Raw genomic sequence first — 17,940 nt, forward strand, 5'->3', positions numbered from 1 at the left:
TCTCGCACTGCGTCACGAAATGGAAGCAGCGATGCAGTACAGAAAGAGGAGGAGAAGAAAGCCGCACGTATAGGAAAAATCTCAATTTCAGGGCGCGATGACGCTCAGGCAGTTCATCAAGAAACCCGGGTACCGCATTATCACCGACCAAGACAAGAGAGCTTTGCTGCGGGGCTCTCACAGATGTTCAGCTACCAGCGAAACCATGTAAATGCTTGGAGCCCGGTGAATTGCCTCTATTCCGACATGTTTACTTGGGCTCGCCAGCATGTCCGATCCTACGCCACGACGCCCCGCCATCGTAGTGGCGCAACTAGATCGTCACAACGCAGAAATGTGCGAGCACCTGAGGCTCGTAGCTCAGCAGGTCTTCTTCGACATAGACATATGCGTGCCTCGAAACGCCTAGAAGCGCTTGCTCTAGAACAAACACGACTCCACAATTACCTCCGCAGATTACCATCCAACGTTTCGGTGAAAGCGCGAATGAAACGAGGCCAGTACAGGTCTCTTACACGTCGCATATTGAACCTGCGGCGTTGGGACTCGAATAAGTTGGATTTGACTAGGGCTTCCGATGCTTTGAAAGGACACCTCGGGCTCAATGCGACATTCGCGGCGCTCGACCGGACCATTTACACAACTCTACGACGACATGCGCGAAGGGTGGTTATGAAACACGATACCCGATGTGTCCACTTGAGCCTCAAGCTGTTTCCGCGTGGTGTGCCAGTTGGCTCACATGAAGTCTGGAAGAAATGGATGGAATTCGATGTCGGGACCAGGAGATTCTACGCCCGACGGTTGCTCATATACCTACTGGACCGTAAGCCGGGTCGCGCTTTGCGCTTCATACAAGTCATGGCCAATGATCCGCTTCTACGAGGCCAGAAAACCGAAGCTATTGCGGATGCTCTCGGCCACCTGTCCAATATCCATACCAAAAAGCTATATCTCGTCAATCAGGGCTGGGGCACCGATTCATCAGTACACAAGCGGATATTTGTGCCTGCATTTGTACACATATACGAGCAGGCGTTGGCTGCCCAGCATGAAGTCTGTTCTCAGGATCTACTTTACAACCTGGTTGGGCTAGCCGAGATACAGGACCTAAAGAAGGTATTCGACTGTTTGATCAGACACAACACGGCCATGTTCTTCGATACAGTGTTGCACTATGCGAGCGCATTTGGTGAGGCTGGCGAAGTACAGTATGCTTTAAGATGTCTTGAGGAGTTTAAAGCGAGACGCACCACTGAAGTATGGGAGTCTATGGTCGAAGAATTAAGACTCCGGTGGACGTGCGCTACCATACTTCGTAAGAGTACGAGTACCAACCATGATTTCCACCAGACCCCTTTAGTTGTTGCCACTTTGGTGCGCTTGGGAATTAAGATGGATATCCTTCTTTACAACATTGTCATGAATAATGCAATGGAAGCTGGAGACTACACTACTGCTTTCAAGGTGTTCAACACATTGGAAACCAATGGGCTGAAGCCGGACAAACATACATACTCGATCCTCCTCCACGGATGTACCTTGCAAAGCAACCCAGAGATGTTCAGGACTTTCGCCCAACATTGTGCCGGTGTAGCTAAAGAAATCAAGGACCCTTGGCTAGCAACGGACTACCTCTATTACTTGTATGCGTCTCATCGGGCGGACAATAACCCCGAGCGCAGCTCAGCCCTATTGTGGCATGCCTATTCCGAACTCTTCTCCGTGGCACCGTTAGAGGTCTTTGCAAACCATGGGACTAACGACTTGAGAGATACCATTTACTCGCAAAACTCATCCACGCCAGAATACACGCTTCTCACCGCCCCTCCGGTAGCATTGTACATTATGCTACAAATCGAAATCGAATCAGCGCTGGCCATAAGCGACCGACGAGTCTTAAACCTGTATGAGAAGTTCAAGTCGTACGTCGAAGTAGCCCACGATCCAGCCTTCAAAGCGCTAGTCAAAAATCCAACCATTTGGAACGCCTTCCTTCTTGCTTTCTGTCAGAAGCAGCAGTTCGCAAGTGCGTCTCAGGCTATTAGAGACATGACAGATGGCCCAGCGAAGCCCAACGTATACAGTTGGAATATATTCATGCAGGCTTTCTCCAAAACGAAGCAGATACAGGCAGCTGAGCGTGTGTTTGAGATCATGCGTAGCAAGGGTATTGAACCGGATCAGTACACGTACGGGATCTTGCTGAGAGGATATGCCAAGGCTCAAATGGTGGACCGTATAGGCGACATTCTGGGCCATATCGAAGCTGAGCAAGAAATGGACCCTGACATGATGAGAGCATTGGCTACAGTAGTCGATAGGCCGCAACTGGTACACACACTGGAGGAGAGTAGACGCCATAAAGAGATGAGAGCACAAGAGAAAATAGAGAGAGAGGCGAAAGGGGAGCATTCGAGATGGCAACCACCGCAGTTTGAATCCTCCGATGTTAATGCAGCAACAGTGGGCGAATTCCAGTCGACTGCGCCTGACATGACAAGTGCAAAAAACCATGTACTTGGCTCTCTGCCAAACGAGTCAGTCATTCCCGAAGAGCCATCCAGCCCACCTCCCATCACCGAGGCCACTGATAGTGAGGAGTTGCTACAGCGTAGCATTCGGCCCACGCGCTTTTCTACCGCTACCAAAACCAATCTGCGAGACCCCGAGGTTCAATACCGTAAACTTCAAGAGCAAATGGGTCTTATCGAGCCTACTGAGTCTCCAGTCGGCTTCCAATCTCAAGAACAATCTAAGCTATTCGGTGCAAATTTGGAGCTCAAAAGCATGATGGAGAAGGCCAGGCATAGACAACAACCTGAGAAACCTGCTGTTGCGAAAAAGGCGCACAGGTTCAACCTTGCTAAGCCTTGGAAGGGCGATAACCCAGAGTGATAAGACTTTGTAGCAGATGTAGAACGAAAATTACGATACCTTGACACGATTGAACGGGTTTACATAGTGTGAATATAATCATTCAACATGTGCACACATAACCTTAGTCGAGCTTGTATAATTCGGCAAGGCGCATAGCCACACCACTCCCACCGATTCTCACCACACCGACTTGAACAAAACCGCCCTTCGCGAACAAACAGCTACTATTCACACACCGTAAAATCCTTATCTACCCCCAAAACCCATCTTGGCACACAACATCCGTCCGCCACAGCACCCAGCCTCCACCACCCACCACACGGCCGGTCCGTGGTACACCAAGCCACACCCCCAAACCTTATATCGCGGGAATCGTAGCCGTGTGAGACGCCTACTTTCCACACCTCGACTCTAAACTTACCCAAAACAGTAGGCACTCGAGACACATACAACGCACCCGAGACATTGCGCTGGGCTGGCTTTTCCGCGTAACTCCCGATGCAGGTTTGCTTGCAGACGGTGGTGTACTGGTCAAAGAGAGGCACACACATACATTCCCTCCTCTCCACGATAATCTTTTTCTACATACTATTCTCTCCTCTCGCGGGCGCAAGACCGGCACCTTCCACCGTCCTCATCACCCCCATGCGCCGTGCATCTCGTAATCAAAATTGCCGATCACACCATACTTAAATCCACCCAAAGCCGAGACACCCGGATTGGCACCTATAGTGTGCCCGATCCGGACCGGCCAAAAAACTGCTTACCCACACATTTCCCGGTATGGTGCTTTTGTTACCTCTTTGTCAGGATTTCGGGGCTGAGGTGAGTAGTGGTCGGGTACTGCACCCGTGTTTCGCAGCTGGAATCAACGGTTTAGAAGCAAAGTTGCCGGTTTGGGTATGTGTGGGATGACTTTTTGGGGCGCCGGTGCGGTTTCATAGGTAGTTCGTTTAATGTGTGTGACGGTATGTCGGATGGTGGCACGGTTCGCGTGGTTGGTCAGAGTGTGTGGAGGGGGATTGATGGATTTGAGAGGTCGTTGGTCGTTGGGAGCTCGTAGTCAGTTGCTGGCTTGCTATTGAGTGCTGATTCGTATAGCAAATATTTGGCGACTTTCACCGTGGTGTTGGCTGTGGTAGTGAGAAACTTAAGAAAATCGTATGATGTTTTGGATTGAAAGGGAAGGTACAGCCGGTGCTTCACCGTTGAAGAATACACAAGGGTCGGCTTCAGTTTCCTGTATGTAGACCCTTTCCAAGGTTCTAATGATAAGGGAAAAGGAAAAGCTGGGGTCAACGGTTCGAGCGCATTGCGGGGATATCGTGGTTATGCCTCGCTCCTGTCAGTCAGACTATTGGACTGCTATTCTGCAAGTGTCCTTACACCCTGTCGCTACACGTTTTTCGTTCCATACCCCGTGGTAAGCATTTTCTTTTCGAATGGATCCGTATGACGTAGCAGGTAAACGCGTGGAGTATCTCCGGGAATTCTCGACTCCGACCCCGTGGCGGTCATGGCCCACAACATCTCCACAGACTCGGAAGAAGAGTAGAACGAGAACAAAATCCGAACCGTTATCCGCCCGATCTCACGCCTGTCCGAACTGGTTCGTCCGACATTCTATTGTGACTTTGAAAACTTCGAAGTGACAACCGCGTTAAGTTGCAATTAGTGTCTAGAAGCAAGTTTCATCGCCAAGCCTGACGATCTACACGGTGCGCGCATACTTCACCTACGAGCATCGATGCGGTGAATTTCATCTTACTGGGCACGACCTTGGAACGGCGTACATCGGCTGTGTAACACCGTAGCAGCCAACAGTCATCTCGATTACCAACCAACAGTCCATTCGCTACTCCACATTTTGGGTTGAAAATGACGTTCCGCACTGTCGACGTCAAAGGACGATTACAGTGCCAAGCTTTAGAGGCTCAAAAGCTGGCACCGACATGGACCCGCAACCAGTAGGATTCCAGCGCTTGGGTATGGCTTAACCCTGACAAGCATTTCATTACCCCAGTTTGTCCATGAGCGACAGGACTAGTCGGCCGGGGGCCGTTGGGCTATCACACCATGACGTCGAGATTTGGCACACGATCACGAGATACATCGGGCTTCGCTAAGCAACGTGGTACTGATGGGGTAGAAGTGTGGTGACGACCTATCGGTACACGGGTTGCCGTTATGACGGCATCTGGGGGCTCCAGTTGCCCCAGAAGTGGAGTAAACATGGCAAGTTTATATAGGCTTGGAGACCCCACGATACTCCGTACTTTTCGACGCAATTGATCGGCGCGAACACAGAGCCCTTTACACAACCATGGCGATAACAGATCGGTTTCGGGGGCATTCACATGCTTCACCAGCGTCGTCTACGATGATTGACCAGGATCCTGAGAAGAAACCACAGATGCTCAAGGGCGGCGTGAAAGAAATCTTCCGCATGCGAATCATAGCAATGGCGATCATTGTTTCAATGGGTGGTGTATGTATGGGATGGTGAGGTTAGAAGCATCACAGCTAACGCATACAGTTCATCTTTGGATACGATACCGGCCAGATCTCAGGTTTCCTAGAGATGCCGGATTTTCTTGACAGGTTCGCAGACCAAACGGATCCAGAAACAGGCGGGCCAGCGTTCAGCAACTGGAAGTCTGGTTTAATTGTAGCTCTGGTATGTCAAAGTACCTTTCGCCGTAAGATTGATCATCAACTGACAAATTTGGTAGCTGTCTATCGGCACGCTTATGGGCGCTTTAATCGCTGCTCCCGTCGCAGACAGGTTTGGTCGCAAATACTCAATCGTTTTCTGGAACATCATCTTCTGCGTCGGAGTCATCGTCCAGATCACAACTGTCAACACATGGTACCAAATCTCCCTTGGTCGATGGGTCGCTGGTTTGGGTGTTGGAGCTCTTTCGGTGCTCACACCCATGTACCAGTCCGAGACAGCTCCACGATACGTTCGAGGTGCGTTAGTGTCCTGCTACCAACTATTCATCACGCTCGGCATCTTCACCGCATACGCAATAAACTTCGGTACAGAGGCTAGACTGAGTTCCTGGTCATGGAAGGTCCCCATGGGCATTGGCTTCATCTGGTCAGCATTGATGATTGTCGGAATACTCTTCATGCAGGAATCTCCTCGTTGGGAGTATCGCAAGGGCAAGATTGAAAGCGCGACACACACTGTGGCGCTCACATATGGTGTTCCGGAAGATCACCCAGAGGTCCAGCGCGAGATTCAGGAGATTCAGAAGAAGTTTGAGGCGGAGAATGCAGGTGGTGGACACCATCCATGGTACGAAATCTTCACTGGCCCGCGCATGAGGTACCGTGTTCTACTCGGTATTGCTCTGCAGGCTCTGCAACAACTCACGGGCGCCAACTAGTAAGTCTAGTCTACCAAGCGACACAGAAACAACATATTGACCTTCTGTCTAGCTACTTCTACTATGGCACTACCATCTTCCAATCCGTCGGTATCCAAAACTCCTACGTCACATCCATGATCCTGGGTGGTGTAAACTTCGGCATGACTATCCCCGGCCTCTACGTAGTAGAAAAGTTTGGAAGAAGATCTTCACTCATCGTCGGAGGCTTATGGATGTCCATGTGCTTCCTTGTGTTCGCGTCAGTAGGCCACTTCGTCCTTACCAACCCTGATGGAAGCACGAGCCAAGGCGCCGGATATGCCATGATTATTTTCGCCTGTCTCTTCATCGCAGGCTACGCCATGACATGGGGACCAATCATTTGGGCGGTCATTGGAGAAATTTATCCGTCGAGATACAGAGCCAAGGCCATGGCTTTGGCAACAGCCAGTAACTGGACCTGGAACTTTTTAATCTCTTTCTGTAAGACGACACCATTTCAACCCACGTTCTATATTACCGTTTGCTAACAAAACCCCAGTTACCCCTTACATCACCGCCGCCATTGATTACAGATACGGCTATGTCTTCGCAGCATGCTGTTTCACCGGCGCCGTAGTGGTATACTTCTTCGTCTGTGAATCCCACGGTCGCACCCTCGAGGAAATCGACACCATGTACATCTTACATGTTACACCCTGGAAGAGCAAGCACTGGACGCCTACTCCCGGAGAGGAACTGCCAGCGCTAGATAATACGTACCTGACGCCTGGTGCGAGGGGTATCAAGAAGGGTAATGAGGCTAGAGCGCCTGAGCAGATGAGAACAGAGGATGTTCCCGTGACGGATGCGGATATGCAGGCCAGTGGCGCGAGGAAAGAGTAGTATTGTATACCCTAGAGGTAGCGATGGTTTGTTATTTTCATAGCGAACATATGATTCAGTCTATCGGATTTCATTCTGAAACCTTAAATCCTTCATCGCAAAGTGACTCGTCGTTCATTTCAAATTGTGCCAAAACGTGTCAGCCTCCTTAAGCCCCAGATTGCAAATTCATGCACAACGGCCTTCCCCACGCCTTTCTAGCTTAGCTACTTAAAGAAAAAAAAGTCCTTGCAGCGGACTTTTTCCGATCAACCGTACAGATAGCGAGCGGGATAGTGCACAGAAAAAAAGTAGGTTACAAAAAGCACTCCCTTCATTGCCGTTCCCTATCTACCATAGGTAAACAACTTTCCCACCGTTTATCTGAGCATTGCGCCACAGGCGCAGCGCAGAAAAGTAAAAATGCAAAAAAGAAATTGTTCGAAGAATCCCAAGCAAGCTCAGGCACGTTGTCCCCTTCGTGGATCGAACACGATACCTCCAGATTTAATGACCGAAGACTTCAGTCTGGCGCTCTCCCAATTGAGCTAAGGAGACGGGTTTTTGATGAAAGAAAACCCAGTCTGTAATAATATATACGCGGGTTGTTTACGGTGGAGGCGAGATGATGCGGCGCAGCAACAGTGGTCCGATCCATAATTGCTGATTTTGTGGGGTTAGGGCGCGCGGCAGGACTTGACTTTTCATTGGCGAGGTTGTTGGTCTCCGGGGGGACTGAGACCGGGACTGGCGTGCTGGAAGCACCACTGAATCTGCTGACATGCGCCGGCCTATTGCGGAAGTCGTGCTGACATCACTGTTCGCGACGACTAATTAGACCGACACCGCCAATAATCTTGGTGGTGGAGAAGATTGCGCAAATACAGCATCAGGATGGCAATTGTGCAGAATTGGCTGCCGCCGTCGCGCGAGAATTGGGAGCTTGTATACACTGTTTTTCAGTACTTTCCTCTTGTAAGCTTTCGCGCCCCTCGCTCTCTCTCCCAACAGCGTTTTGCGACCCCGCAACGACATCTGCTGTCGTGTATGTACCTCACCATGGATGGGCTTGCTGACATGCGGTCTCAACAAGATCACGGTAGTGCAATGGCTTGGGGATTACTACCCGCAGGGCAAAACATCGATTGAGTCGCGGCTCAACGTGAACGGCAGGATAGGATGGGCAACAATGGAGGTGGTCGGCCCTATTACGCTGCTGTACATGATGTACTCATTGCCAAAGGAAGTGGGCATTGAAGAGCTACCATGGGGCAATTGGACAATGGCTGGTTGCTATGTAAGTGTGACCCAGGCGATGCTGCAGGAGATGAACTCATCAGACATAAGGTCATCCACTACATGTATCGCGCGGTGATTTCGCCACTCTTCCTCAACCCAAGTATGTCTCCCATACATGTATCGGTTTGGTCTTCGGCCGTTGCTTTTCAGATGTTCAACGCCATTTCCATTGGCGGATACCTAGCAGGCTATGGACCAACATCACAGTTCGAATGGGCGGCGCGGGAGGAATGGGTGTTTGTCGGGCTCGTCATCTGGTGCTGGGGACTCATGGGCAACATGTTTCACGACGACGACTTGCGCGAGATTCGCCGATCAGCGGACCGCAAGCAGCGCAAGGAAGCCAAGGAGCAGGGTAAGCCGGTAGAGAGTGTGGACAAGATTTACATGCTCCCGAAGAATGGGCTCTTCAAATACTCGCTGCATGCGCACTACCTCTGCGAATGGATCGAGTGGGGAGGATGGTGGATCATTGGGGGGTGGAAATGCCATCCTGCGCGCACGTTTTTGCTCAACGAGATTGCGACGATGCTGCCACGTGCGCTGCAGGGCAAGAGATGGTACGAGAAGAAGTTTGGGAAGGAAAAGCTTCAAGGCCGCAAGGCGATCATTCCGGGCTTGGTATAAGGTAGAGACCAGGGGCTGGGTCGGTTTGGAAAGTGAGAGTAGTAACGCTAGGATGCAGTGCAAGGCGACGGTACACTAATCATGACACTGCGGTGGCTGACGATGGCGGAGGCGAGAATGCACACGAACACGGGCAGGGTACATGACAATTCAGTGGCTAATAAATCTAATGGATAGTTTGTTCTTCATACGTTGGCAATTGCTTTTCTGGATATAGTTCAGCCAGCGATTGCACGTGGCCAGTGCCAGATTACGAGATGAGCAGGGTGGGTTCCGAGTTTGACAGTAGCTAGAGGTCCAGAATGCAGACACGAGCGAGGGAGATACGAAGGACGCCTCTTAGTGGGATGACATTGCTGTGCAGGGTGGATAGCACATGTATGTACAGTACATACGGCGTACATATGAGCCGAGGTGGGTGCGCACCAGGACAGCGCTGACCATCCTAATATAGAGTGGCCACGGGTGCACGGGCTGGAAAGGCAGAAAGTCTCGTATTATGATGTATTGGACTGGGGGGGGGGTTGCAGCTTTTGCATTGTTTCCAACTTTTTGCGCGACGGGTTATGGGTAGGGTATGAGGTAACTGGCAATCAAAGTGTAATGGGTGTGATGGAGCAACGGTTGGCAAGTGGGCGACCCTGCGTCATGAGGACAGCAGCGGTGCGACGAGCAGCGAGCATCATGCCATGGGCCCTAGGACGAAAGGTGCAGCAAAGACAGATCTCCCAGACGCGCCTCAGCCATGCACAGGCTGCATTAGTCCTTAGCCAGCTCCACGGCCCTTCACAACCTCCCCTTTCGGGCCTGGGGCTAGTCAGCGTTGGGTGCACTAGACTCCGGGTTGCCGTCTAAAGCTCCAGGCCACTCGATACCGGCTGCAACACAATAAGGGCTTGGCGGACGACGGCGAGCGTAAAGGATGATTTGGGGGCGCTGAGGTTGCGACATTGCGACGGCAATTGTGTATCAAAAGGCATGCAAGCCCATCAGCATTCAGCGCAAATCACTCTTCGTGTCGTCAAGTTGCCGCCAGCACGGTTCAGCTCAAACCAAACAGGCGCGCGCTGCCCGTTGTTGGGTTCGGCAGCGCAATCAACAGGCCCTTGGCGCTGCCATCGCCCATCTTTCTCCCGTGCATGCTCCACTTTGACTCCTGCACAACCTCGCCCGTCGCCCACTCGTAACCAAAGGACCGCGTCCATACATCATCATTGCGGATCCACGGGCGGAGAAACAGCAGATCACCGCCCAGTTCACTAGCAAACCAGCGGTCCCACGGTGCTGCAGCAGCATTCCGCGACACTAACTTCCTCACCCTCTCAGCTTCGAAACTTACCTTTGCCCTACCCCCGGCCGCCGTCTCTGGGTCCCTCGTTTCCAGCCTTCGTCGCTCCTTTGTTCGTGTCTGGCTTTCTGCCTGCAATTGCTCATTGTCATCGTCAAAATGTCAAGCAATGCTACTGCGAGTACGTTGTCTCCTTCTATTGTTCCCTCCAACCCTCAGAGCACCCAGGGAGCGCCTTCCTCTGCTCCCGCGCCTTCCTCTGCGAGCCCTCCCCAATCTCCCTCGACTCTTCGCTCCAGCCCTGCCTCGCCGTCTGTAACACCTTCCACAGCACCCGAGCCTTCGCAGCCTGCCGTCTCCACGCCCGCTGCCGCTCCGTCGTCCGCTCCACCACCAGCAGAGACTCCCTCTTCAGCGCCGCCTGCCTCGAACCCGCCAGCTTCTTCAGCAGCAGCACCGCCGCCGTCGTCACAGCCACCTCCAGCTGCCTCCACGACCCAGCCCCCGCCCGCTTCCTCTGCTCCTCCACCACCACCAGCCTCTTCAGCCCCTCCGCCTCCGACGTCAAACCAAGCACCCCCGCCAACATCCACTGCACCGCCTGCGCAATCTTCTCCCAATGCGCCACCCCCATCTGAGACGAGCACCGTCACTGCTCCGTCGGCGCCTCCTTCGACTGCCGTCCTGACGTCCATTGTGGTAGTCACGTCTGCCCCAACAAAAGCAGGCGAGACGCCGCAAGTCATAACAATCACTTCAGTCATCACGCCAACAAACGCTGCCCAGCGCCCAACCGGTACCGGCACAGGCTCCAACCCAAACAGCACCGACCCGACCCAGCTGCAGAATGCGCAAAAGGAGAACAGCAATGGCATGAGCACCGGTGGTAAGACTGCCATCGCCGTCGTCATCCCCGTCGTCGTAGTTGCTCTGCTGGTACTTGGTGGCATCTTCTTCTGGCGCAAACGCAAGCAGCGCAAGAGTGCCCAGGACGAGCGCCGAAAAGAGGTGGAAGAGTATGGCTTCAACCCGAACCACGATCCAACCCTGCCTCCGGTCGGTGGTCTGGCCATGGCCGAAGACGACAGTGGCTACCGAGGATGGGGCAACGCCACTACAAACTCGAACCGCAAAATGTCCACCACCCTCGCCTCTGGAATGACCTACTCGGACAGCAACAGCAACCCAGGCGGCTACAACAGCCCCAACTCCCCCACCAACGGTGCCTACTCCGACGCTCACTCCAACGACCCACTCGTAGATGGGCGTCGCCACACCATGGACTCGGACGGCATAGGTGCATTGGGTGCGGGCGCTGGTGGCGCTGTAGCCGCCAACTCGGCCCACAACCAAGGTGGCGTACACCGCGGAATCTCCAATGCCTCGTCGACATACTCGGCAGCTGGCCACTCCGACAACTCTGGTGACTACCCTGGCATGAACAACAGCCATCCACAAGACTATTACACCAACCAGGACTACTACCAGAACCCAACATACGGCACCCAAGACCCGTATGCCGCTCAGCAGCAGCCTATAATAAGAGACGTGTCTGCAAGACGAAACACCAGGATCGAGAATCCAAGTGTCTTCCCACAACAAGGAAACTCTGGCATCGCCCAAAACTTCTAAACTTCCCGTCTGAGCACTACCTTATGCATCGATCCATCGCTACCTGTACATTGCGACCTCTATCATTTTAACAGTTTCCTTTCATCTCAGTCGATATATATCCAGCCGGTGGCGTTCTTTTGGCAGATTATCGGGCTTCATCTTGCCTTGTATCCCGATCTTTTCTTTTTCTTTTCTACTTACTGGTGCTGTATGTGTATGCAACGGACCGGGATGGTGTCGGCATACAGGCCCACAATGCCCCACTACACATGACGGGGTTTCTGGAAGAGGCGGAAGCGGGTTTTACCAACACGTCAGAGTTTGTAACAGCTTGGAAGATGCTGCACGTTGAGGTTGCAGTTTATGGCCCAGACTCACTCAGGTTTTACACATGGTGTGTGTAAGCAAACAACAAAAGCAATCTGGCTTTTATTCCCAGCCGTACTACACGCATTCTGTCCAATGAATAATACAATTTCAGTTGGGTTGCTTGCGTCATAGAAGGCCGCTTGCTTCTACACGTAGCTGGGAATTGACAGATCCTTTTCTTCTGACGGTTGCCATGTGCGAAACAAATCTATCACTCTTGTAATTATCTTCATCCTTCACCACGCCTTTAGCTTTGGCAACCTAGCTTTTTCCTTTCTCTACTGTCTTCTTGACCTTGTTTTTTTTCAATGTATTTCCTAGAAACTGTTTTTTTTTTGGCCTGATGGAGGGAATCGGCGTGTGAGGGTTGGACGCGGTGCTGTTAGGGTACGCTGGGTTATGGGGACACCAAAACACTAAAAGAGGATGAATAGATTGAATTGAAATACAAAAAAATATATCTTGGTCTTCCAGAACATCCTTCACTGGTGCTTGGGTTGGTTTGATTAACCAGCAGCACCTATGTCTTGTGAGTCTAGAAGTTTGCATTTTATTAGCCTTGGTTACCCCAATTCCATTTACATGGTGGGTACTGGCTTGATCAGCAGTCAGCGGGCAAGAGCAGTACAGACTGCTTCCTTGCTATTGCTATTTTCAACACAGAAAACTCAGCAGCAAAGACCAGGTCAAACTATCGCAGTGAAAAAGTTCAATTTTAGTAGTATTACACAATGCCACCCAAACTACCATTGACTGAGAAATCGTCCCTTTTGCCTGTGCCTTGATAACCGAAAGAAGACCTGAAAGACCTGAAAGACCGTCATTACGACGCCGAAGCGTCTCACTCACAGGAGACACCGGCAAAAATGCCAAGCAAGCGCCCCATGTGTCTTTCTGAACCGTCCCATGCCCACCACCGAGGAAAAGATGCAAGCAGTAGATGCACCGTCGCAATGCAGAGATCATGTCATGAAACGTCAGTTAGAGTTGTGGTTGAAGGTGCTGGACGATGGCACTCGGGTCATGGAAGGTAGAGCGAAGGGCGGGGCTGGAGCAGGAGCAGGTGGCTTTGGAGGTAGGTGCGCAGGTGTACCGTACTTAGCGATGCTGCTTTGCGAGGAACCTGGATCGCCAGACTGAGATGCGATCCTGTTCATAGAAGGGGCAGCGTAGTTGCCTTGCATGCTTTGCGGAGAGCCGAAAGACGGCGTAGAAGTAGCAGAAGGGCTGTGCCTAGGCATCTGAGCAGGCATAGAAGTTTGGGCAGACATTTGGTAGCCACCGTAGCCGTTCATTTGTGGATTCATCTGTGGGTTCATCTGGGGCTGGCCCTGCATCATGTTCGGCTGCATTCCAAAAGGCATGTTACGCCCGCCGGGTATGAAGGCTTGGGTTTGCGGGTTGAACTGCCCACGGTTGTAGCTTCCAGGGAGAGGGTGTTGGTTGCGATTTGGCTTGCCATTGAAACCGTTCGGAGGAAATTGGCCATAGGGATAGCCAGGCATCGGAGCTTGGTGAGGCGCGGACATGGGCCTGTTGCCTGGCCCATTTTGAGCATTGAACGCACTCGTGGCCGAGTGATATGGGAACTGCTGGTTCACTTGTGGTGACCACCCTGCATTCATGGGCACGTGCTGGGGTTGCTGATAGTTGTCCTGGTAGGGTGCCATTGACGGGTTGGCCATCTTCGGTGTCACCTGAGACGGCATACCGGCGTTCTGGAACGATGACATACCACGCTGGAAATCTGTTGATAGGTCATAGCCGTTCTGCATCGGTCCATAGTTGGGATACATCATAGCTGACCCATTGGGTGGCTGATATTGTTGGCCATTCCAGCCGTATTGAGACTGTGCGTCTGGGGCCATCATACCCGGGTATGGGTTGCTGTACGCAGCTGGAGGTGATCCCCCGGAGTTCATAGTCGCATACGGTGCATTCTGCGCAGGACCAGCATAGCCGTTGTAGTAGACAGCATTGTCTCCGGTGTAGCCCGCAACAGGATATTGCTGTGGGTAATACACGTTGAATCGGGATCGAGCTTGGAAGTCGTCATCGTCGTAGTTGCGCTGCTTCTTGGGCTTTTTCTTCCCAGCAGCCGAGCTTGATCTTGACATGTCTTTCGCTTTCTCTTTGTCCTCTCCTTGTCCGTTCACCTCTGTAGTGTCAGTCTCTTCGCTCTCAGCGCTACCAAAGATGCGCTGACGAGCTTCACGGTAACGAGCCTCGCGTTCTTCACGAGATAGAGCTGCTTTGTCCTTGCTACCTTCACCGTCGTTACTGCCATCACTGGCTCCCATTTCAGAGGTTGTTTTGGATGCATTCTGCGAATTAGCTCCAGTGTTTGTACCAGATTTACCATCATCACGACGCATGATTTTACGTGCAGGAAGCTCTACGGGAGGTGTGTTGGTACTCTTGGCAGGATCAACCATTTGCGATACTGGGGGCGGGCTGTGAAGGGTTAGCAATGGAAGTGTAAGAATCTTGGATAGGAACTCACATTCTGCAATACGGCGTACGCGTGATCTTCACGCCAGTCATAGTGGTATCAACTACATGGCCAAGCAAGTAATAGTCCGCAAGACGATGTGCAAGCATCCTATAGAAAGTATTACAGTTCGGTAGACACAACTCACTCTCACTAGGTCACGTTAGCAAAATGTGATTTCCGACGTGTTGATATGGCAACACCAACCGAGAGTCCTTTATGAAGTCGATAAAGTCTTGTTCGATCTTGACTACAAACAGACGATCACGGGGCGATCGTAGCGCTTCGAGGAGCTTTTCATCCGGAATAGCGGGTATGTTGGGAGGGCCGTTGAGCGAAGGCATGCCATTCACGAGAGGCTGTGACATGGGACCTGCGCCGTTGAGTGACTGGTTAGGATCGTACAGAGTTTGTGCTCCATTCGGCAGAGTGGGAAAGCGACCCGGCGGAACTCCTCGGTGAGGCTGAGGATTCATGACGGCAATTTCCTGCAACTGATCTCGGAAGGCACGTGCGGCGCCATGATCAGATCCTTGTCGGGAATCCGCGATTACAGAGTCTGGAGGAGAGATGACGTCTTCTTCTTCGACCGCCCTCAGGCTAGCACTGTCGTCTGGTCGCAATGACTCCTTCTCGTCGAGTGCAAATGTTGTCGCAGAAGCAACGCTCTTCCCATCAATACTAGGAGGCTTTCCAGATCCATCGGAAGAAGATAGCTGAGTGCTGCTATCCTCGGTAGCGGCAACTTTAACTACTGCGGCAGACTGAGGTCTCTCAGTCGCTTCGAGCTTGGCGTCGGGAGGCGGTGTGGCTGATCGGCCTGTGGAGTCCATGTGCGAGTTTGCATTTCCAGCACTCTTACTCGCATCATTGTCGCCTTGCTTCTCTGTGGGCGCTTTTGGCGCCGCGTCCCCATTTGTCGGGTTAGAGCGCGCCTTCTGAGCAACGGTGGGTATTTTGGGTGTCGCAACAGGCGGTCTCGCTTTGGAAGCAGAGTCTTTCGACATCTGAGGTTTGATTGCGGAAGCCGCGACCTAGGATTATTAGCAAACTGCGCACAAACTTTGCTTTTTGGCGGCCCACCTTGGCAAAGGAAAGAGGCCTCGGAGGAACCTGTTCGGTAGGAGTTGAAGTCGCAGACGCCATGACCATTAGGCGCTTGCAAGGCAGTCAGGAGCAATATGTCGTCAAGTAGATGATCTGGACACAGTGCGCTATGTGTGTTGAAATGCGGTGATGAGGGCGAAGACGATCCCGAGGCTTTTGTAGTAGCCAAATAGTCCAATGGAGGGACGGACGCCTGGGCAGAAAGTCGAAAAAATCACCAAGCTCAACGCCGTATATGGGTCGTCGAAGACGGAAATGAAGGGGGTGTTAACCGAAGTGATGAACGAAGGTTTTCAGGAAATAGGGTGCTCAAGGAAAGTCGCGATAACCGGAGCCAGAAAGCTGGACATGTTGGTGTGCAGACATTCGTGGGTAAGGTGTAGGTGGAGCGGGTGTGTCGTGAGCTGAGATGAAGTAGTCTTGACGTCTGGCCTGGGCTCCAAGGTTGCGACTAGCGGAGAGGGAGCAGAAAGCAGCCAAGCGGCCGGGTATAGGTCGCAGTACGAGGGTCGCCGTTGAATTGGCTCGTCAGCGACAGACGATGCTGGGTGCAAGACGGGGACCAGGCTGGTTATGCGGGGTGCACGGCGAGGCGGTTTGAAGGTCGGAGAAGCGATGCTGAAGCCGCGAGTGGGCAGGCTTAGTCATGCGCTCCGCCTGAAATTCTGGACTTTGAATCGAGGCTAGACTGCTTGGAGCCAAGCTTGGTCGCGCTTCCTCCGCCGAAAGTGACAGAAGAACATTGAACTTGGCGAGGCTTGATTACTTTCTTTTACGGAGACTTGCATGGGGACCAGGTGTCGCGTCTTGTGTACCTCCTTTATCGCCCAACTGCACCACATACTCTGCGCCAGCAAACCGCCCATTGACTGCGTCTACGACTCTGTCTGACGTCCGCCATGTTCCGCCGCCCAGGTACCGGCCGCTCCAAGGCTTCAGCAGACACGCTCTGCCAAAAGTGCCTGAAGAGAGGACACTACAGCTATGAATGCAAGGCCCCAGCCCAGGAGCGCCCCTATAAGCCGCGGCCCTCGAGAACACAGCAGCTACTCAACCCCAACCTGAAGCCTAAGCTTACCACTGAGGTACCTGTGGACCTGGTACGCAAGAAGGGCGTAGCCGACGACATCTTGAAGAAGAAGGAGGAGGAACGCAAGCGCGCACGATCGCTTTCTACATCGTCCATTGACTCCGTATCCACCATATCTACCAACCGATCGCCGTCTCGGTCGCGCTCTCCGCCACGCAAGAAGCATGATGGCCCAAGACACCGAGCCAACGACGACAAGACAGTGCGCAAGCGGAGCAGACGGTCAGTCTCCATGGACTCACGCTCATCATACGAATCAGACATGGCCGACAGGAACACACGGCGGCGAGTTAGTGCCTTCAGTCCAGGCGAGCGTGGTCGGAGGAGGACCAGGTCGCGGTCAAGGACCAGGTCAGCGCGCACGCAGCGATCACAAGAGAACGTTCGAGGGAGACTACCACGGAACATGAGCGGCAGCCTCAGGTCACGGAGCAGGAGCGCCAGGAGACACCACCACGAGCGACCGCGTCGTTGCATTTCAGTGTCGAAGTCACGATCACGAAGTGCAGACCCCATGGACATATCTGACGACCGACACCCGCCCAACAGCACTTTACGAGGCAAATGGGGGGCTTCACCCCCACTCAAGCGTGAGCCTTCGAGGTCTCCACCGTCATTCCGCGGCAGTCGCAATCGCAGTCCTAGTCCTTACTCCAAGCGCAAAGCCGCCGCTGCTGCCGTCGCCCGCCGCTCGCCCAGCCCATACGACGTCAAAGCCGGAAGCCGAGGCTACGACGAACCCCGAGAACCCGCAAGGAATCGTTTCGACGACCGTCCCCCTGTTTCGAACGGCCGGGCCCCACCTCCGCCCATGCACGCAGCGCCGCCCGTTCAAAGGGAGCGCAGTCTCAGTCCGTATAGCAAGCGTTTAGCTCTGACAAAGGCCATGCACGCTGGATAAATTCCTAGCAAGAGTCATAAGGCTAGATCCAGG

General features: G+C 52.8%; 6 protein-coding genes across 6 annotated transcripts; 5 read left to right on the forward strand and 1 right to left on the reverse strand.

The window, feature by feature from the left end:
* Positions 1–861: 861 nt before the first annotated feature.
* On the forward strand, positions 862–2,898 carry PtrM4_090540 (uncharacterized protein; the record flags this gene model as incomplete). The annotated part of the gene is made up of 1 exon (XM_001934497.2): positions 862–2,898. The coding sequence occupies one exon, from the start codon at positions 862–864 to the stop codon at positions 2,896–2,898; it is 2,037 nt and encodes a 678-aa protein (XP_001934532.2).
* Positions 2,899–5,203: 2,305 nt separating this feature from the next.
* PtrM4_090550 (ProP, Permease major facilitator superfamily) lies at positions 5,204–7,142 on the forward strand (the record flags this gene model as incomplete). Its single annotated transcript, XM_066106927.1, has 5 exons — positions 5,204–5,368; positions 5,417–5,557; positions 5,613–6,274; positions 6,328–6,740; positions 6,799–7,142. 5 exons carry the CDS (start codon positions 5,204–5,206, stop codon positions 7,140–7,142), a joined length of 1,725 nt encoding a protein of 574 aa, XP_065962595.1.
* A 1,168-nt stretch (positions 7,143–8,310) lies between these two features.
* Positions 8,311–9,047, forward strand: PtrM4_090560 (uncharacterized protein; the record flags this gene model as incomplete). Its single annotated transcript, XM_066106928.1, has 2 exons — positions 8,311–8,418; positions 8,469–9,047. The coding sequence occupies 2 exons, from the start codon at positions 8,311–8,313 to the stop codon at positions 9,045–9,047; spliced, it is 687 nt and encodes a 228-aa protein (XP_065962596.1).
* Positions 9,048–10,494: 1,447 nt separating this feature from the next.
* Positions 10,495–11,967, forward strand: PtrM4_090570 (Periplasmic protein TonB; the record flags this gene model as incomplete). Its single annotated transcript, XM_066106929.1, has 1 exon — positions 10,495–11,967. The coding sequence occupies one exon, from the start codon at positions 10,495–10,497 to the stop codon at positions 11,965–11,967; it is 1,473 nt and encodes a 490-aa protein (XP_065962597.1).
* A 1,328-nt stretch (positions 11,968–13,295) lies between these two features.
* PtrM4_090580 (SUZ multi-domain protein) lies at positions 13,296–15,961 on the reverse strand (the record flags this gene model as incomplete). The annotated part of the gene is made up of 4 exons (XM_066106930.1): positions 13,296–14,772; positions 14,822–14,962; positions 15,017–15,843; positions 15,893–15,961. The coding sequence occupies 4 exons, from the start codon at positions 15,959–15,961 to the stop codon at positions 13,296–13,298; spliced, it is 2,514 nt and encodes an 837-aa protein (XP_065962598.1).
* Positions 15,962–16,815: 854 nt separating this feature from the next.
* PtrM4_090590 (zf-CCHC-3 domain containing protein) lies at positions 16,816–17,416 on the forward strand (the record flags this gene model as incomplete). Its single annotated transcript, XM_066106931.1, has 2 exons — positions 16,816–17,208; positions 17,267–17,416. 2 exons carry the CDS (start codon positions 16,816–16,818, stop codon positions 17,414–17,416), a joined length of 543 nt encoding a protein of 180 aa, XP_065962599.1.
* Between the last annotated feature and the right edge of the window lie 524 nt (positions 17,417–17,940).

This window comes from Pyrenophora tritici-repentis, chromosome 4 (genome assembly GCF_003171515.1).
Source record: "Pyrenophora tritici-repentis strain M4 chromosome 4, whole genome shotgun sequence".
Classification (NCBI taxonomy): Eukaryota; Fungi; Ascomycota; class Dothideomycetes; order Pleosporales; family Pleosporaceae; genus Pyrenophora; species Pyrenophora tritici-repentis.